The sequence below is a fragment of the Pagrus major genome, chromosome 2, assembly GCF_040436345.1.
Source record: "Pagrus major chromosome 2, Pma_NU_1.0".
Taxonomy (NCBI): Eukaryota; Metazoa; Chordata; class Actinopteri; order Spariformes; family Sparidae; genus Pagrus; species Pagrus major.
The window spans coordinates 17,051,616-17,068,578 of record NC_133216.1 but is presented as its reverse complement, the minus strand read 5'-3'; the positions used below and the strand labels follow the sequence as shown (position 1 = coordinate 17,068,578).

The 16,963-nt window shown below is 39.8% G+C and overlaps 3 protein-coding genes across 3 annotated transcripts in view; all 3 read right to left on the bottom strand.

Annotated features, from left to right (window-relative positions):
• limk1a (LIM domain kinase 1a) overlaps positions 1-993 on the bottom strand; it is a 48,424-nt gene extending 47,431 nt beyond the window's left edge. Inside the window, exons 1-2 of the mRNA XM_073494961.1 lie at positions 890-993; positions 674-771 (exon numbers count right to left, since the gene is read on the bottom strand). Of these exons, the coding sequence (XP_073351062.1) occupies positions 674-771; positions 890-993 (202 nt within the window). The remainder of the gene's footprint in view (positions 1-673; positions 772-889) is intronic.
• A 3,546-nt stretch (positions 994-4,539) lies between these two features.
• Positions 4,540-16,774, bottom strand: LOC141019917 (uncharacterized). The gene is made up of 17 exons (XM_073494948.1): positions 16,749-16,774; positions 15,475-15,545; positions 15,352-15,378; positions 15,244-15,258; positions 15,092-15,121; positions 14,425-14,451; positions 14,189-14,227; positions 12,344-12,391; positions 12,161-12,259; positions 11,980-12,042; positions 11,684-11,719; positions 11,291-11,362; positions 10,133-10,171; positions 9,555-9,611; positions 7,935-7,970; positions 6,794-6,862; positions 4,540-6,065 (listed from the first exon to the last, which is right to left on the bottom strand). Exons 1-17 carry the CDS (start codon positions 16,772-16,774, stop codon positions 6,019-6,021), a joined length of 801 nt encoding a protein of 266 aa, XP_073351049.1. The 3' UTR covers positions 4,540-6,018.
• The window catches only part of elna (elastin a), a 41,423-nt gene continuing 39,952 nt past the window's right edge, over positions 15,493-16,963 (bottom strand). Inside the window, exon 36 of the mRNA XM_073480458.1 lies at positions 15,493-16,950. Within this exon, the coding sequence (XP_073336559.1) occupies positions 16,865-16,950 (86 nt within the window). The 3' untranslated portion in view covers positions 15,493-16,864. The remainder of the gene's footprint in view (positions 16,951-16,963) is intronic.

The following is a 16,963-nucleotide window of genomic DNA, read 5'->3' as shown; positions in this document are numbered from 1 at the left end:
ACAAGCTGTCCCCAGAGGAGAATAAGGTCCCCAGAGGACTGAAAGGTACCTACTTAGAAGGTAAACAAAGTGAAACTGTGTTGTCTCAGTGAACATTTTTCTCTACTGATTAAAGGTGCATTATGTAGTTTTGGGGAGGAAATTTAAATCAGAAGAGAAAGATCTTCATCGACTGTTTTCAAACACTTGTTGTTTTCATGACTGAATAAACAAACTGACCTTAAAGGACAACACAATCTCATACTGTTTTACTTTGTTTATATGTGGCGGACCCTGCCACCTTTCTAGCTTCAAACAGTGTTCTGGGGACCTTATTTTCCTCTGAGAACAGCTTGTCTATTCAGTTATGGAAAAAATCAATGTGTATTTTCTTCTCTTCCTCTGTTTAACAAAACTATGATGATAAAGCACCTCCTGGTGCCATTATTAAATCTATACCAGTCAGATTTTAATCTTTGAACTGTAAAATGTGCAGCACCACATCAGTAAAATGCTCTTAATATGTTTTTAATGTAAATTCAACTTTACATGACCTTTAGATTGTGCCATGACTCCAAGCTGCAGCTCATAAAATGCTTTAATTCTGCACTATAGACTCCTTATTTTATTCTAACAATGTAACAGCCAGTTTATAAGCAGAATATATGTGGCTGTTTTTTAAGGGATAGCTTACAAATGAGCCCTGTCCATGGCCTGAGGGTGAGCACTGCATCCAAACATGACGGGTGCATCAACATGGCTTCAGCTGCAGCACAACATGCCTGACGCTCCCTGCAGAAACACCAGAGCTCAATGCGGAGTGAGTGTGACTGACAGGAAAAACGACACCCAAAGTAGAAAAACAGTAAAAAGCTTCATGTTTGCTGCCAGTTTCGGTGGAGCACCGCACCACACCGCACCGCTGTCCCCGCATCTCCCGCCCCGCCACGGCCGCCGCATGCACCCCCAGCGGCTCCCTCCACCCAGCGGCTCCTCACCTTCCTCCTCTCCCATGCGTTCGTCCTTCCAGGTGCAGCAGAGCAGCATCAACCTCATTCACTCTCCGACACCGAGCTCCGGGAGAGAGCCAGCCGCCTCTGGTCGACAGATAACCGGTGTCCGACCACCACCGCAGCCCGCCCGGCGGTCGTGTTGCTGTGCGTCGGTTCTCTCCCTGCGGCGCCCCCCTCCCCTCCTCACACACACACACACACTCTCTCTCTCTCTCTCTCTCTCTCTCTCTCTCTCTCTCTCTCTCACACACACACACACACACACAGCTTCTTCCTCCAGCACGTTTCTGCAGCGCTTCATTCAAGAGAGCTGCTGACCAATGAAGCTGCAGAGCCGGGGAGAGGAAGACACGGGCCGGCCAACCAGGAACACTCCCCGGTTAATGAATGCATGTGTTCAGGGGCGGGAGGAGGGGTCAGGAGGGAGGCAGTGCAGTCATGGAGGAGTTAGTGACTACAGAATAAACACTGATATGTCACAAGTTAACGCATTTATTTTCAGATATTTGCCAATTTCAATAAGAAAGGCAACTCTGTCTGTCACTTAAAGGTGCAATATGTAAGAATTGGCCACCTGTTCTGTTCAATGCACGCTCAAATCAAAAAGGGGGGCTAAATGTAGCTGCCGTTAGCCTGTTAGCTCGGTTAGCCATGCAGCTAGAAGTCCAGACACAGAGCTTGGACTACCAGGGGGAGTGCTGGTGTTTGGTTAGCATGCTAACTTCAGTGGATATCTCTTCGACGTCATACAAAAACAACGTAAAGCCAAAACTGTCATTCCTTCACATTCTCTGATCGTTTTAGTTAAAGTTACGACGAAGTTGATTCTAGTGGCCCCAAAAAAGATCTTTGCTTTGTTTTGGAAGCGAGAGAGACCCAGGATGGATCGCGATGAGGTCATGTATTTATATGTGATATATGTGTTCGGACCCGAGCACAAGCAATAATAACTGTATAAAAATACCCTCTTTCCGCTGATGGTCTTGTTTGCTGTTACAGGTCATTTATAATCATCAGAGGAATCACAAGACTGTTTCATAAACACTTCAAAGTACGGAAGCCCTAAAGGGCCATGCATTCATACATTTTATTTCCTCCGTTTTCTTGTGATAACGAGTTAATTTCATTTGTTTTCTTGAGATCTCGAGTTATTATCTCGAAATAAAAACTGCCGTTTTCCCGAGATAACGATATAATTAATTCGAGATCTCGAGATAATGAAACTTTGTTTTCCCGAGATAACGATATAATTAATTCGAGATCTCAAGATAACGAAACTTTGTTTTCCCGAGATAACGACATAATTCATTCGAGATCTCAATGTAACGAAACCTTTTTTTCCCGAGATAACGATATAATTAATTCGAGATCTCGAGATAACGACACTTTGTTTTCCCGAGATAACGATATAATTAATTCGAGATCTCGAGATAACGAAACTTTGTTTTCCCGAGATAACGATATAATTAATTCGAGATCTCGAGATAACGACACTTTGTTTTCCCGAGATAACGATATAATTAATTCGAGATCTCGAGATAACGAAACTTTGTTTTCCCGAGATAACGATATAATTAATTCGAGATCTCGAGATAACGACACTTTGTTTTCCCGAGATAACGATATAATTAATTCGAGATCTCGAGATAACGAAACTTTGTTTTCCCGAGATAACGATATAATTAATTCGAGATCTCGAGATAACGACACTTTGTTTTCCTGAGATAACGATATAATTAATTCGAGATCTCGAGATAACGAAACTTTGTTTTCCCGAGATAACGATATAATTAATTCGAGATCTCGAGATAATGACTGTGATATGATAGGACTGAGATTATGGAGACGCCCGGGACCTCGTAGCTGGTCAGCTATGTAGTTAATGACGACATCAGGCTCACTTAGATTGTGCCGCCGATATAGCTGAAGCCTTGCTAACCGTCTTTTTAGATTACGCACACTAATGTGTATATTATCTGTAATAGCAAGGCACAATGCTATTTCAGCCTGCGTCAGGCCTTGATTGAAAAGATATGTGACACAGTGATCGATATGCTCCTGCTCCTCTGACATTGCTACACTGAATGATGTTTCTTGCAATGATTTAATATACTACACTATCGTTTTGTTTTCTCAAGATCTCAAATTAATTATATCGGGAAATCAAAGTTTCGTTATCTCGAGATCTCGAGAAAATTGTCCCGTTATCTCGGGAAAACGGCAGTTGTTATTTCGAGATAATAACTCGAGATCTCGAGAAAACAAATGAAATTAACTCGTTATCACGGGAAAACGGAGGAAATGAAATGTATGAATGCATGGCCCTTTAGGGCTTCCGTATCAAAGTTCCTCATAGTCACTTTAATTTTTGAATGTTTTTCAACTCAAATTCTTACATATTGCACCTTTAAAGGGTAAAATAAAGCAGAATACGGGATGAAAGCAGTTGAAATGTCAGTAAGGGTGACAGAAAATAAGTTGAAATGCTCGTTGAAGAGGAAGAGATATTAGCCATTGAGATATTTAAAGAGTAAAAGGTAAAACCAGTTGAATTGTTAAAGACGAAAGGATTTAAAGGCAACTCCACCAATTTTCACTAGCATGAATCCTTGTGTGGCTCCAGAGGAAGCTGTACGTCATCTGATAAATTGCCTCTACTGATGTCATTCAGTGGCTCATTTGCATTGTGCGTAAGATAGCTACCAGGTTTTGAAAACAGGCCCCGGAGGGTGCTGCTCAGCTTTGCTTCCACTCTAGCTACTTGCGGTATTGCAGCGAAAAATTCCCCTGTGGCCCAAAATAGCATTTTCCCAACAGACCCCCTTTATAAAAGAGACACAAAACTGTTGAAACTGAATGAAACTGAGCAGTTCTTTGAAGAAAATGACTCTTGAGATCAACAATCACATTAAAACTCAACACACAGTCACAGGGCACAACACAGCAGGATGAACATCTCCTTTGGTATAAGCTGAAATACCTGGGATATTGGGAATTATAGTTTTATTATTAAAACCTTGTTATACTGCAGTTCTATAGTGACTCTGTGGTATTTGTGATGTGAGAGAACATTATATAAGTGATGGAACAACAGTGTAAGCTGTTTCTACAGGATCATGGGTCAGTGGTTCTCCCAGGAGACCTTCAGAGAACAGCAGCATGAGTTCATTATTTCCAGCTGGCACAACACGCACAGAGTTTAAAGTCACTGCTGTGGCAAAATATCTGTCCTTAATCTGGGTTTGTTTTCATTACAGTCAAGAGCTCGACCAAATCACACATATCAGATTTTAAAGTACACTAAATCTGATGGTTCCTGATTCGTTTTACCCCGTGGAGGAGACAGTAAAGATCTGAAGAGGTCCAGAGAGACAGGACTGAGCTCCAGATATTATTCCTGTCTGGAATGTGCTTTATAACAAACTGGTCTACCAGGACACCCTGGACCAGGTGGTTTTGATCAGCTCACAGGTCAAGCTGCTGCTGCTGCTGCTGCCGCTGTGGTATGCACTTTACATAGACAAATCAAAACAAAGGAAGACACAAGATCTTTTAACGCATTTTATTTTGTTACTTAAGGAAGCAAATAAAATGCCGGGATATCCGGGAACAAGTCACATGTGTGTCGTGGAAATATAAAAAGTGCAAAACCACACTGTTCCTCCTTATAAAAACAGTTTTAAATAAAGATGAAGAGTATCCCACGGCACATAAGACAAGGTCTGACCCAGCGAGGCTCAAAGACAGTTCTTACACAGCACCGAGTGAAGGAACCTAAGCCAGCTAACATCAAATTAGTACAAAATACAGTACACAGTTACAGAAAGAGATGGGGTCACTCTGCGACAGCGCTCATTAACCTTTGGTCAGTAAGGCCTTTTAAAAGCAGCTCAAGTAAATGAAGAACAATGGGAGCTTATGCCTCACTTATAGTCTTATTCTGTATTACAGTTCTACACAGTGAATAAATGCCAAAGCAAAAGGATTGTTCTTGTTATTTGTTCACACATTCCTGATAACGATAAAGCTATGAGTCAAAGCATGGTGCAAAAAATCTTGAATAATCACAAAGTACATGAATGTAAATAACTGCTGCATTGAGACTAAACATTCAGAGCAGAATAAGGCGCTCAATCTCAGACATTAGGGCACATAATCAAACACTCATACATACATAATGTACATGCCAGAGTAGTATCTCAATTTCAATCGGCTTGGAGCTAAAGTCAACACTGCTTTCTCATGGTTTTTAAACATTCTGTAATGAATGAATCTCTTTTTGATTGTCTTCCTCAGAGCAGAGAACGCTCTTCATACATCACAAGTTTTGGCAACACTAAAAACGCTGAGAAAACTGAACTGCATAGCAACTACAATCAGCAAAGTTACTGAGAGCAGATGGGTTGGACGGAGCCCCAGTTCCCGCTGCTTTATACCCAGCAGGTCTAAAAATAGCAGCGGAGAAGACGGGGAGCCAGAGACGATGCTGAGATTGGCCAGATTTCATCAGTCTTTGGACGAGCCACGACCAAACCCAACCTTTGTGTCGTGTCAGAGAGGTGATGAGCTCTGCACTGCCGTGTGGGCTCTGACACTGAGGATGGTTCACCTTGCTTTATCCGAAAGGGAAATCATTCATAGGTCACATTGGCGGCCGATGGTTCAGACAGTCTTTCGCACAACAGTACAACAAAACACACACACACATTCATGCACAGGAACAACACACAGTGACACAAACACACTCTTTATATTGTAAGTATTCTGGTGCAGTACAGGGAGTTAAAGCTGATTGATTAAAGGCACGATCAATAACATACGTCACATCAGAACGTGTACAAAATTCTGGGTCGGTGGGTTTGTATAAAAACAGACGTTAAAGTCAAGTAAGTAAAATAATAAAAAATAAAAAAAAAACATCTTTACACGATATCTAATGGGGTTTTTTTTGCATACAAAATGTACATTCTAGATCATGCAGTAGCACCATGGTTTCTTGAGGTCACTCTGGATCTCAAGAGATCCTCTACTTCCTCCTCCCACAGTATTTGCCCTGGCATCCTGCAACACCACCTGCAGCAGAGACCAGCAGAGTCACAGTTTAGTCTTTTCACCAGAAAGAGTTCACACACATATAGCCTATGTATTTGTTTCTGTTTACACTGCTTTCACACAGGACAAAAACCCACTAACATCTGGCTTTTGTCTTCAATTTGAATGTGTGCAATCAGTAAAAATGCTTCAAATGACTCCAGCTCTGATTGGAGACACTTGGGTGAACACACCAACTTTTGCCCCTTTTCAGGCACGATAATATGACGTGGTTTGAAGTTAAAGCTGCTGGCTTGTTAATACTTTATATCCATTTCTGTTCCAGCAGAGCTTGAACATCTTTTAGTCAGCGCTGAGTATGAAAGAAAGACTGAAGTGAAAGATATTTTTAAAAATAACCACTGTTAGTGGCTGCTGTGTCACTAAACTGAGCCTTGCTGCCAAGCTGCCTGATCAGTACTGCGCACGTGCCACTCTCAATAGAGATGAGAAAGAAGCGAGATGTCTCACTTCTTTGCAACTTCGGTTATCAGATCCAGAAAAAACAAGCGTCTTATTCAGAATGTTAATAAGACTTTTTAACGTCTTCTGCTGTTCCCTGTTTTCCCAGCACATTTGTGATGACAAAAGTCACACACAAGAAAAAAAAGAAATAAAAGAGAAATGCAAGTGTTTACATTTTTAGTAGTGCGTTTAAAAAACCTGCATATACACGCTAATTTTGGTGTAAAGTGGTCTTGGTGTTTTACCTCTGTAGACCCCTCCTCCTCCTGCACCACCGAGGAAACCCTGCAATGGACCGTACTTGGCTGCTTTGGCTGCGAAAACACAAGAATTGCCCATGAGAGCTGTTTACTTTCCTGAAAAAAGCTCCTCTGGTGTTCTGCTGGTATGACTTAGTGAAGTTAACGACTAGTGGATGTGTGGTGTTTCACCACAGCATCCATCCAGCTATATACTGTAATATCGGCAGCAGGTACAGAGCTACTCACACAATGTAACTGGTTATTCAACACTGTTTGAAAGGTCAGTGATGTATGAAAGAGAGACGGCTACTGATGTACCGAACATGAAGTGTATAATGACATCGACCTGTCTGTCAGATTAGCACCTGTAGGTCAGAACAGCTGAAGTAAACAAGATGCTGAGCGGATTCATTATGCGTAACCAAACAGACAAAGAGGACAACATCTGCCTTGTTAAGAATTTGTGTACAGTGTATTATGAGGACAGTCAATACCACCTTGGAAATAGTAGTTTCACATTACAGTCATAACTTCAAGGTCCCAGATTTTCAGGTCCATACTTTTATTTTGGGTGTCTACTAGAATATGTTTCACTGCTTTAATGCAGTTCTATTTCATCGGCTCACACAAAAATCTTGAAGTCAGGGCCAGCTGGTTGTTAATGGAGCAACACCAGATTTCATAATTTTTAGTATCCTTCATTCATTTGGCAGAGTGATTATGTTAGTTCCTATCTGTGTAAGAGATGACCATCTCTCTTTACATTTAAATGCATGCCTACAGTCCATCAGTAACTCTGTGAGAGTTTAAACAAGTAAACATAGTTATCTAAGAAAGCAGAAAGCTTCCTTGAAATAATCCAGCCTGCAGTAATCTCAGATGGTCAGGAAAATACAGATTATCGTGCGTTCATACTGGCTGTCCGTACCATCTGCACTGACAGGCACACACAGTACCAACACACACTGTTTTCCAATCTCATCCAAATAATCTGACATGTTGTAACCCACTGCCAACGAGCAGAGAGAGAAACTGGAAAATGTGTTGAGTTGCAGGGGACACTTGCTGGACTGAAATGACTGATTATAATCATAAGCTTGTGTGATTTTAGGTGCTTGGAGAGATGTGAGGAGGCATTTGTTACCTTGCTGAGGAGTCAGTGGGGCTGGAACATATCCACCTAGACAAACATTAGAGACAAATGAGAGATGAGATGGTCCCATTAGCATTAATGCTAAGATGAAACCACTTTGGATCTGGTTGATAGGTGTATCCTGGCCAGGATGTGGTGAGGCCAAACTGTTGACATTACAGTAGATCACATGGGAGGCACTTAGATCTGGTGCTAAAGATACACTCAATGGATTCAAGTTACCAGACTTAAACACACAGTCATGTTATCCAGGCTGTATTTTGCATTTTAAAGGCGCAGAATGGTAATCTTACTTCAAGCCTGGTGGAAGGATATCGTTTGTAGCTCATTTAAGCTGTTTAAATTTGATTAAAGTGACTTCTGACACAGACTGCACAGCCTCGTTTTTTTCAGATGTGTTCTGCAAATGGGAGAATGATTGTCTGAAACATCAACATACATAATTTAATTCTCTAATGTGAAGTCAGCCTCCCATGTGTGTCAACAAGTTGCATGTAAGAAATTAGAACTATAATTATTTCATGTTAAAGTTGAAAAGCCCTCCACTTTGCAACCACTTTGCTGAAAGGAATCAAGTGAACATCAAGTATTTTGTTTATGAACATGTGCCGTCAGAATTATCACAATGATTCAGGACTTTTCAAGTTTAATGTGAGAGATGTGAGTATTGAGGTTACAATCCCTCCCTACCAACTAGTAAAATGGTAAAAAATACAGATTTTTGCATGGGAGTTCACACAGAAACCCACGTAGTGTAAGTGTGACAAAGCTGGAGTTGCATTGAGTTTAGGTGAAGTGTTCGGCATGAAGGGAGAGAAGGGGCTTGTAATGAGCCTTAAATGAAAGATTTTCAACATGTGATTTCCTTAATTGAACATAAAGAATCTCAATAAATTGTGGAAGGTAAATGTCATTCTGCAGCAGGCCTCCTCTCCCTTTTCGTTATGCCCTCAGCTCTACAGGAGGAAGTGATAGGTCAGTTTTCCTGTCCTTTAATCAGTCCAGCTGTGTTACCTGGCTGCTGGCAGCTGTGCATTAATCCGCCTCCTGATCCGGAAACAAGGATGAAAAGTTAGAGAATTGTCTGTTCTCTAAATCCTTGTGTTTGTGGGAGGAAGTTTGGATGCAAGCTAACTTATTTGGGTTCATGTTGGGTTCAAGGCTCCCAGCGGCAGAAAAATCGTCATGACAAACGATGAATGAATCAGCAACTACAGTGATATAAGCATGATAACAGGTACTTTAGATCATAAAACAAATCAAAACCTACATGAAAATGAATCAAAATTATGTCCTGTATGTTATGTTTAAATCACAGCTTGTGTTTCATATTTTCTCTTCCTAGAAAACTGCAGTCTAACTGCTCTACTTTACTGACCACCACACACACACCATCCTACTACTGTCTTCTTCTCTCGCCTCCACCTTTTTAAGATAAATGGCTCTATTCTGCCATCTGTCAGGTCCTTTCCACTGATTTATGACACAGTCGATGCTCTTTAAAGGTCACTACACAGAAACCTGTTTAACACCAACACTGTCACATACTCAGCAGAGAAAGTCCTCATCAGGAAGTTCAAACATCTGCTGTGTGCAGTAGTAGTACTGTACCTGGGTAGTACTGTTGGGGGTAACCTACTCCATAACCAGGTGCCACAGGAACCGCACCTGTAGAATTAAAAAGCAAATCCATTTACAGAAAAAGGTCATCAGTGTGTAAACTGACAATATTTATAAATAAAAATCTAGTGAAAACTTTATACAGTACAGTCAATATGAATATTTGACCTAATTTTGGAGAAGCCAATAATTATTCTCCATTTGGCAAAAACTGTACTGGCAAATGAGGGTAGTTATTAAACCATCTGTGGAAGCGTTTCACACAGACACATATCTGTGTGGCCATTGGGAGAAGGATTAGGGCCACGAGTTTTAACAACTAGCCTGCACAGAGTCTGTGGGGAGGTGAGAGGAGGCTGCACTGTCAGCTGTGGCTGTGCGATTACACTCATCCCTCACAGAGGAAGAGCGGGAGGAGGAGGAGGACGAGGAGGAGAGGCAGGATCAGAAGCTACATGCACAAAGTGTAAAGCGTGTTGTGGACAGTTGAAAAGTGTGTGCTATATTAACCCATGTTTTCAATCAACTAAAAAAAGAAGCTAATACAAAAAAATATTGAACAAACTCACCCGGCTGATATCCTCCACCACCTCCAAGACTGCCGTAACCTATTCAAAGGTAAGGCAAATAGAGACGTCATGATAATGATGTGTATTCTCATTTTGATTTTGTGAACATATTATAAGTATTTTTGTTGTCATGACATGTAGCCAGCGGCTCAGCTGAGGTCAAAGTAATAACCTCATCCAAACTCCCTCTGGCAGAGTTTTGCTATTTCAGGGCAGGACTCTCCGGAGGTTTGTGTTATCTTCAAACAGTCACACTTTGATGTTGTACACAGAATTACTAACAGTAATCAGCCTCCATTGGGAAATGTTGTGCTGTTCACTTGCTCCATTTACAAACTCCTAATGGTACCGTAACACCTCAGGGATTACTGCCTCTGGTGGAGCTGGGATTTGGAAAACAGGCTATAAAACTGCCATTGTTAAATATACTACAAGGAACTTTTAACTTGTTATGAAACAGTGTCAGTTTTATACTAATGCCTCTATATTACCTACAGAAGCAAACAGGACCATCGGCTAGAGGATTGTCTATTTCTGTATAATTGTTATAGTTATTCTTAATGCTTGTCACCAGGTTGGATTCCAACTTATCTGGTTTGGATAAAGAAAATCATAAAATTACAAATCATGTGAAGAAAGAGGCTGTTCTGTAGTCTGGTGTCACGGCACCTAACAAAGTTTACTTCCACAGAAGAATCAACAGAAAATGAAAGTTCATTGTAGTGGAGGGATGCAGGAAGTCAGTTGCAGTTGGGGGTGTTGGGAGGTCAGTCTATATAATGACGTCATTGCAAATGGTACGGAACATTCATGTTTTTCGTATTAATTTGAATGGCAAGCACACTTATATCTAATACTTATTAACAACAATTTGAGAACATTTTGTGTGGCAAACTTAACACCAACATATTACAGGTCAAAGCAGCCACATCTACTACAGTCAACAACAGCAGGAAGAGAGAGAAATTCCCCAGACTCCCTCATAAAGTCATTATTGTGAGTTGCTGAGTTAAGAGAAACTTTATAAACTTTGTGAAACACGGTCTATGAGAAGTTCCTAATAATTTGGGCCTTCTTGTTTATTCGGCATATGTTATTATATAATGGTACTACTTTTACTTAAGTGGCTTGTCAACAGTGTGAGGCCTGTTACACTACCTGGTTTGGGTGGTTTAGCTCCAGCACCACCACCAACTCCGAGTCCAACTGCAGAAGGATACGTCAACCCACCTGTCACAAGAGACAGAAGACAGGCTCAGATGTGGTGATAAAGACTCTGAGTCAGTTAAGCGACTGTAAAGCTGCTCAGGACCGTTAATACTGCCTCCAATAAAACACCAGTTGATTTCCTTCATCGAAGTATCCAGCTGGCTTCTCATTCCTGACACTTATCAGCATGTTGGCCAATTTCCTGTACAGGAAGTGCAATGCGATGGCATCTCCAGACCAACTGTCACTTTGAGCACTGGGCATAACATTTTCGTTTTTTTTTGTTTTTTTTTAAGTCAGGGGAACATTGTGTATTACTGGCTCCTCTCCTCTCATACATACCCTGACCATAACCTTGATGATATGGCCTGTATCCCCCTGAATTGTGATGACAGAAAAAAGCAGTATTATTGTCTATTGGGTCAACTTGTCCTACAGTTTGTGTAGGGGGCCGGCTCGTCCAAGAAATGGAAATGATTTGAATTATCAATAAAAGAAAAACATTTTTCATCTCGAATAAGGAAAATAAGCAGTATTTATGCTTTTCATGACTCATGTTTTTCTGACGCCTTTGTGTTCCTAGGGTTCACAAATAAACCATTATTAACGTGTTACATAAAATTTAGGCGTGTTCTGACCTTGATAACCTCCTGCTGCCAGTGGGATTCCTACTCCACCTCCTACTCCTCCTGCTCCACCCACTGCAACACAAAACCACAACACAGCAGTGTACAGAGTATGCAAAAAGAAATCACCCTTTGGATATACTTTGGATGCAGTGTTTTGTTCAAAGCAGGTTACATGTACACAAACACACACCTGGAGGTTTCAAAGGCTTTGCTCCAGGCAGAACTCCAGGCAGAACTCCAGCTCCAGTTCCGGTTCCAACTCCAGTGCCGGTACCGACACCGTAAGGAACTAAAGCACAGAAAGAATAAAAGTAACAGCCACTGCAATTTCACTTACAAATGTTGAATAGAAGATACTGTTGAGAGAACTTACGTCCATAGGTTCCACCGTAGGGATAGCCACCAGCACCTGGAACAAAACCTGCTCGAATGCATTCGGAGTAAAAGTGTTAGAAGATTTAACAGCAGATTCTCCATTACAAGGAGGAATAAAGTGTCTCTATGATCCATGCTGACTTCATCCTCTCCAACGACATCTAAATTATTAGATTGGCTTCTGTGAGAACTTAAAAAAAAAAACAAGAACACTAGTTTTCTAGTTCAACAACCAGTCCAGTGAATTGGTTTTTAAGGTCCAGTGTGTTGGAAATCAGGGGCAGAAATGGAATATAATAATTCATAATGACTGTATGTGTTGTAAGAAAAGGAAAAGATTATAGTGTATATTCACCTGAAACTAAGAATCATCTTTTCATTACCTTTGAATTAGCCTTTATATCTACAGAGGGAACAGGCCCTCCTCCACAGAGACCGCCGTGGAGGAGGACCCACTGTTGTACTGCCATGTTTCTACAGTAGCCCAGAACGACAAACCAAACACTGGCTCTTGAGAGGGCCTTTCGTGTTATTAGCGACCACCACAGGGGAGGAGGAGACGAGCAGTGTTCAGTTCAACACTAGATGCCACTTAACACACTGGTTCTTTAAATCATAAGATATCTTATTACTTGAAAATATTTAGTAAAATCAATGGATCTTTCTTCTGATGCTGCTTTGAAGAGGAAAGTAATAAAGATTTTACAATCTAGTATCATAATTACAGATTATTACATTGAGAATGTCACATTTAGTAAATCTTTCCAGCTCCGTTACACTTGACCTTGATTTACAGGTTTTAATCAAATCCATTATTGGATTACAAGTGTTTAAAATAATTCTTGTTACTTTAACTTGATAATGTCTAATGTTTCACCATTTGTTTAATGTATGTGTTAAACACTGGAATTCAATGTGTCTCGGTCTGTTTTATTGTCTTGTAAGGATGCTCCCACAAAAAAAAAAAAAACTTCTCTCTCAGGGACAATGAGATCGATCTTGATATTTGACTGATTGAGTTGGACAAAACGAAATGCAGGAGAAACACATTGAATTCGGTCTCATGTCCATCACAGGTAAAATAGTGCACAACAGCAAAAACAACCTAAAACTGCAAAACCTGCAGGTGCACAAAACTGATGACTGTTCAGTCTGCTGAAGGAATAATTGGGCAGCGAAAGGCCTGATGCAGCTTTTCCTTATATATTAACTGCTGCGTTTATCGATTCAAGTTGAATCATTACCCGTCTAAACAGAATATGCACGGTAAGATAAACAAAGCCGTGTGTGAAAACATGATATATAACATATAATAGGATCATGCAAAGTGTATTGATGACATAAGTGGTTTGACTTTGAGATGATGAGGTTTGACAGAGCTGATTTGTGTGTTTATGTACTGTGATGTTTGAAAGTGCTTTCAAGGGCAGCAATAATCCGAAACTCTTATACTGTTTTAATATAAATAAAGGTACAAATGATATGAAAGATGTGGTTAGATGTTTGCAAACACTCTCTGTAAAGATCATGACCTTTCTGGAAAAAGTATTTTTCATTATTTCACAGATAATCTTCAGATACACAACTGTGCTCTTTTTCTGCTACGGCGTCTAATAGATAATGGAGGTTTATTTTTATGGTAATACTGAATATTCAGTGCTGATATGGACAATTTAATAATTATTGTGTGGCAATGGAATGAGCAAGATCAACTTAAAGAATAATAATAAAAGATAGGGAGGTATGTTGCACATTTTTACACATTATTACACAAATTAATCAAGATTTAACAAAATTAACAAGATGTTGTTGCCTTTTGAAGGTAAATAATAGCCACATTTACCTGGTTTAGGTGGTTTTCCGCCTGTTCCAACACCAACACCTGAAAACAGCAGCAATGATATTACAATTCACAGAGTGCAGCAGAGACAAATAATAAAAGTTGCTGTGTTTGTCTTTATCTCCACCATGTGGCCAGATGGATGTATCGAATCCCATTAAGTTTCAATAACAAAATGTAGCTTGAGGGCTAATAACAACATGGACTTTTCAAATGATTAAAGAATTCATTTTGCCTACCTCCGGGTTGTTGGACTCCGGTTCCAGCTAAAAGAGAGAAGAGACCATACATGAACCATCTTACACGCTATACTGTAAAATGTGATAACTAATTCATACAAATGAGCCAGAGGACTAAAACAGCAACACACAACACAGGGAACCTGTTTCAAATGTTAGGAAGAAAAAGCAGAGCTTGTCAGAAGAAAAAAAATGTATGCTGTATGCAGCCAGAAGGGAAAAAAACAGCAGCATAATAAACCAGAATACAAAGGCAAATACTGTTGTTTATTCAGGTTTTCTTTGAAGTACCAAAGTCACATGACCAGATAAACAATGAGGTCGTCGATGGGTGCGATATTACAGCGAAATCCTGCTGATACTCGTTACATGTAAGTGAGGGACCTCTTAGTAAGTGTATAATCTTTTCCTTTTCTTACTTTCAATAACTGAAGTGTGCAGGCAGCACATATTACTGACCACATATACAAACAGAGATTGTTTACATTACCTGGCTGACCTTGGCCTTTTGTACCAACTAAAACACATGTTAAACTAAAACCCGAGTTACCATCCAGCATAAAGTAATAGTAGGTTTAACAGTACAAAACACTACGTAAAGTCAGTGCAAACTTATTAGTCGCACACAATCGATACATGCACCAAAGAGAAGGAAAGCTGATCTTACCACCAGAGGGTGCTGGAACACCTGCTCCACCTGTGACACACACAAGGCACTTAAAGATTTGTCATATCTCTAATGTCAAAATCTGTACAAATTAAAAGCCTGATGAGTGTTTCATGGTATATCTCAATATCAGAGAAGTTTGACATATTTACCAACACTTGTGCCAGCTGTGAAATTAAAAACACATCATAAAGTTAAGCTATCTGCAATTTACATATTCAATATGATCGATTATAAACAATTTCATGTGTACAACTTACCACTAGGCTGAAGAATGCCACCAGAAACTGTAAAAACAGTAAGAAATAAAATTACATTAAAACTGGATGAGACATAAAGTAGAATTAAATCAAGTGAAAAAAATGCACTTATATTGAACCCACCGCCTGTTTCCACACATCCATCACGAGGGAACGAAGCGCAGAAAAGAATACAAAAAGCAAAATTAGTCAGACTGTCTTATAATGTTGTGCTCAAGTTATTTTGTATGTTTGGTTTGGTTGAATTAATAATACTGCAATATACAGTTGCTGTAATAATGAAACTATAACACAGAACCAAATGTCATATGCTGGAGAAGGAAGGTATGTGAAAAACAAATAGGGAACAAAAAGAACAAGACATACAAGACCTTTCAAAATAATATATTTAACATGAGGAGAAAATCGTGCTAAAACAATCTACTGAAAGGTGAAATTCTATAGCAGGGGCTTCACAGTTCATATACATAACTATATATAAAAGATCAAATATCACATATCATTTGACTTGACCCTGGAAATATGACAAAAACCCTGCTGTAGAACTCGAAGTCACACACAGGAAGTGACAAGTGCAAGCATTCACACTGTCAAAAAAAATCTTTGTAGACATCTAGGAACAATCAAATGTGTGAAGGAGGCATTCCAGTATCAGGACTTCTAAATGTCTTTTAAATGATTAAATAAGATCTGCTATTATCTAGAAATAAGAACTATCCAATGCATGAAAGCAATCCATCAAGCACAGTGAGCTGTTAGTAAAAAGGAAAGGAGTGCACAAGACAAGTACTGTTGAGAAAAAGGGACAATCTGTGGCCGTAACTAACATAACAAGGGGGGAGCAGCAGGGACCAGACAGGCTATATCAACTTCTCTGTCAACATTACATGCAGCCTGATATTTACGGATTGTGTCTGAAGCAGAGCTGTCATATGTTAATGTTCTTATATCTTACAAATTACACAATGCCTGCAGCAAAAAACACCAAAACTACTTATTAGAGATCATTAGTAATGCTGAAAGAAGTAATTGAATAGTGCCTGTCTTTACAGTCCCAAAATGACAAAGAATACTACTGAGTTGAATCATCTTTGTATGTTAAAGACATTTCTATCCAAACAGTATTTGAGAAGATGATGAACTTTAATTAAAGTGTAAATCAGAAAATTAATTAATTCTCATGCTGATTTCTGGCTGTATAAATTATGAGTACACCAACATATTTTATAGTAAAACATGCAGATGAAACTAAAGCAGCGGGAGCTACAGGGAATCCCATAAAGAATTTATCCAAAACACTTCAAGAGGTTGTGGGCGATCCTTTTGTTTACATTTGGATGACAGATTGTGCTTTTAAGATCTAAATCTGTAACTATTAAGGTGCTTTAAGACGTCACGTGTCTGTTTTAGGAGGAGCAATCATTTTCACAAATACTGTCTCATGCTACGTCAGAGTAGCATATACATTACACTTCAGCTACAATTTGATATATACTAAAGACCACAGATTTCACTAGTGAAAGGTTTCATGCAAACAGCAGGTCTTACTGGGCTGTGGAACCTCTGGGGCCTGGCTAATTTCGGCAATAGGCGTGGGCGCTGCCAAAAGACA

Bases quoted from the DNA above. Each gene is read 5' to 3' on its own strand.
- LOC141019917 (XM_073494948.1), bottom strand. From the start codon at position 16,774: ATGATTGCTCCTCCTAAAACAGACAC. The intron at 15,379-15,474 runs GTGGGTTCAATA...CTGTTTTTACAG, and splicing joins TGGATGTGTGGAAACAGGCG to TTTCTGGTGGCATTCTTCAG. The intron at 12,260-12,343 runs GTAAGTTCTCTC...TCTGTGCTTTAG, and splicing joins CTACGGTGGAACCTATGGAC to TTCCTTACGGTGTCGGTACC.